Below are 4,690 nucleotides of genomic sequence, written 5' to 3'. Positions count from 1 at the left end.
CGAACCGAAGAACAGTGAATCCGTCCATAAGCGGGAAAGCCTCCACATTGTAGGCCAATCGACCCACCCTCTTGATCTCCTTCGCAATCCACTCACCTGGGACTGTCCTCCCCAAGCTTTTTACGATGACCGCCGAGCTCCGCCACTCCGCCCGTGCATCCTCCAGCTCCTCTTCCGAGATGTCAACCACCTCGTCGGAGAACCTATTCTGCATGAGCTCCAACTCACGGGAAGATGGCTGGTGGCAGGTCCACGCCGGTTGCCGAGCCGGTCCCTTTGCAACGTCTGCCCAAGACCGCTCCTTCATCGCTTCCCCCACCCCCTGCGCCGCAGGGCCCCCAGCCATCCCCGCCCCCGGTCGAATCGGAACCCCTTTTCTCTACCTCCAATATGCCCTCCATTAGCCCAATGGTCCTGATAGTAATATCAAAGGTTCTGAGATCAACACGAATCACGATGCTCCACTCTCGCTCATTCTAGGGCAACCCAAAAGCCTCGTTTCTTCGACTACTAGTCTACTCCCCACCCGATAAATACCCTCTTAAAAGCCCCAAACCCTCGCTCCGTCGCTCCGTGCCCCTTCCTCCTCCTCGCCGCCGCTCTCCGCCGCCGCTATGGGACGCGTGATCCGTGCCCAGAGGAAGGGAGCCGGCTCGGTCTTCCGCTCCCACACCCACCACCGCAAGGGGCCGGCCCGCTTCCGGAGTCTCGACTACGGCGAGCGCAACGGCTACATCAAGGGCGTTGTTACCGACATCATCCACGACCCCGGCCGCGGCGCCCCACTCGCCCGCGTCACCTTCCGACACCCCTTCCGCTACAAGCACCAGAAGGAGCTCTTCATCGCCGCCGAGGGCATTTACACCGGTCAGTTTGTCTACTGCGGCCGCAAGGCTTCCCTCATGGTCGGAAACGTTCTGCCGCTCCGCTCTATCCCCGAAGGTGCCGTCGTGTGCAACGTCGAGCACCACGTCGGCGACCGTGGAGTCCTCGCCCGCGCCTCCGGCGACTACGCTATCGTCATTAGCCATAACCCCGACAACGGCACTACCAGGTCCATTACTTAGCCCCAATATAGGGCTTTTGGATGCGATCTGTTCTCTTCCTAGATCAAAAGTTATGATCTTTTTGGTTTTTCCCCTGATCTGAAAGCGTAATATGCTTCTTTGAGCGGGAAAAATTGGTATCTTTGCCACATCATAGCTTCATGGTCCTCTGGTGCTGCTTCTTTTGATGTTTGTGATTTGTGATTAATCTCGTGCATATGTTCTCGTGTTGGGGATGTTAGTTATAGTGTATGGTGTTGGGCATAATTGATTATTAATTATGACATGAGATCATATTTGCTTGACAAAAATTTGAGGTAGTTTAATGCAGAATTTAAATGCTGAAGGATAGCCGAATTTTTTTAGTCGACTGTTGTGGGGGTTATCTTGATGGTTATTTGGTTGAGATGTGGATTGTGTTGTCTAAGGGTAATGATGCAAAACATGGATTATGCAGCACTGAAAAGTGAAACAATTTCATGAGTCACTGCTATATAAGATGATGCCCTTCATTTATAGTTCAGATTATATTTCATGGTCTTCTCGGTTTGTAATTTGAACATCTGTATGTAATTCTTGAAGGTTTGGGTTGAATTCTACGAGATAAGATTCAAAACGTCTTTTCCAAGTTTTTGATGAAAAGGCTATCAGCAACTTTGAAATAGAACAAGTAGTTCAATTTGCCCTATACTTGCAATTTAGTAGCATCAGTTGTTTGTTTTTCTGTTGCAATTCTTTTAGATTTTATTTATTAAATTTTCGCAAGTTCACAAAATAATGCGTGCATGTTTATATCATTTAGGAATTTGAAGAAGCATCCCTTTTTATGGAGATTCTTTTCAGAAATAAATATCTTTTTTTCCATTACATGTTATTTTTTCTCTTGTCCTTTAGAAATATTCTTTGCTTATTGGCTAGTAAATCTTCTGAAACAAAATCTTTACTTTCCATATTTATGTGATTAAGATACCTCAAGTGTCTATCATTCATTTGCCTAGCATGCAATGGCATCCTTCAGAATAGTATATAGTAACACTTTTAGGAGATCAGCGAGATTTTAATTTAATTGTTTTTATCCCTAAGAATTACATATGCCTTTGAAAAGTGTAGTCCTGTACCCGGTGATAATTTTAATGTGAAGTGGGAAAGTTGTGTATATTAAAAAGACTCGAACAAACACCAACAATTACGAGATACATTTTGATTTTGAATGTTGGATGCATGGTGGAGTATGACAGTAAGTTCTAGTTTCCTCTAGTATTTTGTCAGTATACTTCAACCACCAGTAGGATTTTGGTGTTCTGGACATTCGTATATTGTGGTCTTTTATATGTTTTAAGAGAAGCCTGCCCACCGAACTCGAGTAGCAATACTCCATCTTGTCACCTGTATTGTGCATTATAAATATCACATACCCTCTGGAAGATCTCCTTTAGATTTTCAAGCCTCACTCAGGGGCTGTGGCTTAACCAAGTGATAATGCTGATTGCTTGGTCCTTTAGAGTTCTAAACATATTTGGAGTAATTTTGGTAAATTTTTAGTCGAAATAGAGAATCATTAGGTTTGTTACTTCACAAAAATGTATAAATTTAAATTATGAGTGCGTGCTATCCATTGATTTCCAAATTCTATGGGATCAAAAACCATGAGATTTGTGAACAGAAAAGTCTGTTAGCGTCCAGGAAACCAGTGTGAAAAACTTGAGTGATGGCGAGCCACAAAAACCAATAGGCTAGATTTGATATCATATTAAAAAAAAACTTGGTAGGTGACTGATGCTTGTACCTGTAGTGTTGAGATGCCAAACATAAAATTGCCTCTACTTAGCACTTCTGCTGCCTTTTGTTAATTTGGAAGCCCATGATTGTTTTTAAGATGACATGCAGATTCTGTAAGTGGTAATGTCTACTACTCAACTAACATAATCATTCATCTTACTATTAAAAAATAGATGCTAGATACCTGTTATATTGATGCTAATTTGGTTAGTATTGGTAATAGTTCTACACCAGTACAGCGTCCTTGTCAAATTTTAACTTGTTGGTGATACATCCTACTTCTAGTAAGATTGATGCCACTGTCTTTAGGCTGGTCTAGTTTTCTTATTCTTTTTTGCCTGGTTGAAAGTATATCTGAATTTTATTAAGCTATGCTTTCATGGAATGTAAAGACTTGATGGTCATAAATATTGGTGGATGAGGATCCATAAAGCTGATCCAAATCCTTGAGATAAGAATTGATTATTATGGCTATATAATACTGTTGTGAAGTAGCATAGCAAAATATTCTCATATTCACTTTGCAGAATGCCTTTCTACTTCCGTTTCATGGACTTGCTTGCCCATATTGTTATGCCTCTTTTTTGGAAGCTCCATATAAATTTCTATGAATGGCATGAGTTTTGCTTTCCTCATCGCATATCCATGCACAAACAGTTATGACAGTTGCAGTCCTTCTGGCTACTTTTAAGTAGTTAGGTTATTCGGAAATGTTAGAGAGGGTATCTTGAAAATATTGGAAGCAACACATGAATCACTGGTAGAATGGTAGTCAACCAGGGCATAAAAGATATGCTACCTAGGATTTTGACAGCACTGCTTTCATTCATGCAGGATCAAGCTTCCTTCTGGTTCAAAGAAGGTTGTGCCAAGTGGTTGTCGTGCAATGATTGGACAGGTTGCTGGTGGAGGTAGAACTGAGAAGCCCCTCCTCAAGGCTGGGAATGCGTATCATAAATTCCGTGTGAAGAGGAACTGCTGGCCAAAGGTTCGTGGTGTTGCCATGAACCCTGTGGAACATCCTCATGGAGGAGGAAACCACCAGCATATTGGGCATGCATCAACCGTCCGCCGCGATGCCCCCCCTGGACAGAAGGTTGGTCTTATTGCTGCGAGAAGGACAGGACGGCTTCGAGGACAGGCTGCTGCAACTGCTGCCAAATCAGAGAAGGCTGCTTAGAGAGTTGCTTATATTCTCGTGCTTATTGCTGTTCTTTCATTTGCTTGAGCATCTGTTTGTCGTAAATTGGAAACTCATCTGGATGTTTTGTAGCTAATCTGTTTGGTAGTTTATTGATTTCTGGCCAAGTTGTTTGTGTTAGCAGATCATATTTGGAATTGCTGTTCGGTGAAATTGAAATGCACTGTTTCTTTTGCTTTTTATTAGTGCTGTCGTGTTATTTGAGTTTCTTGGCTCAAAGCATTCAATCTCTTCATTGAACAAATGCAAGCATGAGTCCTTTCATACTCTGCTTTTTCAAGTCCCAACATTCTTAATGTCAAATAATCAATAATATCACATGATCGCCTTATGGATAGCTCCAAAAGAACCAGTGTGGTATTTGCAAGGATGAGTTTGTATTTAGTCATATATTAACTGTATGATAGCAAAAACTTGGATGCTGATGTAGGTCCACTTCATATGCAAGGATTCTAGTCTCGCATGGTGAGACATATTTTGGATGCTCGTATAGATCAAACTAGCTATTTGGGCCAGGTTATAGATCAAATATTAACAAAGAGGGTCGAGCCCACATCCTATGTAGACTAAGGTGCTACAGTACAAGTTATTTAGGGCTAGCCATGGGTTCGTAAGATTTGTGATTGAATTTGGTCTGACATCAGGACTTAAAGTGCGATTCTAT

At 42.5% G+C, this 4,690-nt stretch overlaps 1 protein-coding gene across 1 annotated transcript; it reads left to right on the top strand.

The window, feature by feature from the left end:
• The first annotated feature begins 532 nt into the window (after positions 1-532).
• LOC120108473 (60S ribosomal protein L8-like) lies at positions 533-4,211 on the top strand. Its single transcript, XM_039122072.1, has 2 exons — positions 533-1,054; positions 3,660-4,211. Exons 1-2 carry the CDS (start codon positions 615-617, stop codon positions 4,003-4,005), a joined length of 786 nt encoding a protein of 261 aa, XP_038978000.1. The 5' UTR covers positions 533-614; the 3' UTR covers positions 4,006-4,211.
• The last annotated feature ends 479 nt before the right edge of the window (positions 4,212-4,690 follow it).

Source organism: Phoenix dactylifera, unplaced genomic scaffold, assembly GCF_009389715.1.
Source record: "Phoenix dactylifera cultivar Barhee BC4 unplaced genomic scaffold, palm_55x_up_171113_PBpolish2nd_filt_p 001348F, whole genome shotgun sequence".
Taxonomy (NCBI): domain Eukaryota; kingdom Viridiplantae; phylum Streptophyta; class Magnoliopsida; order Arecales; family Arecaceae; genus Phoenix; species Phoenix dactylifera.
This window is presented reverse-complemented; position numbering and strand designations above follow the sequence as displayed.

Coding starts and splice junctions, on each gene's coding strand:
- LOC120108473 (XM_039122072.1), top strand. CDS start 615: ATGGGACGCGTGATCCGTGCCCAGAGGAAGGGAGCCGGCTCGGTCTTC. Junction 1,055..3,659: donor CCCGACAACGGCACTACCAG/GTCCATTACTTA, acceptor TCATTCATGCAG/GATCAAGCTTCCTTCTGGTT.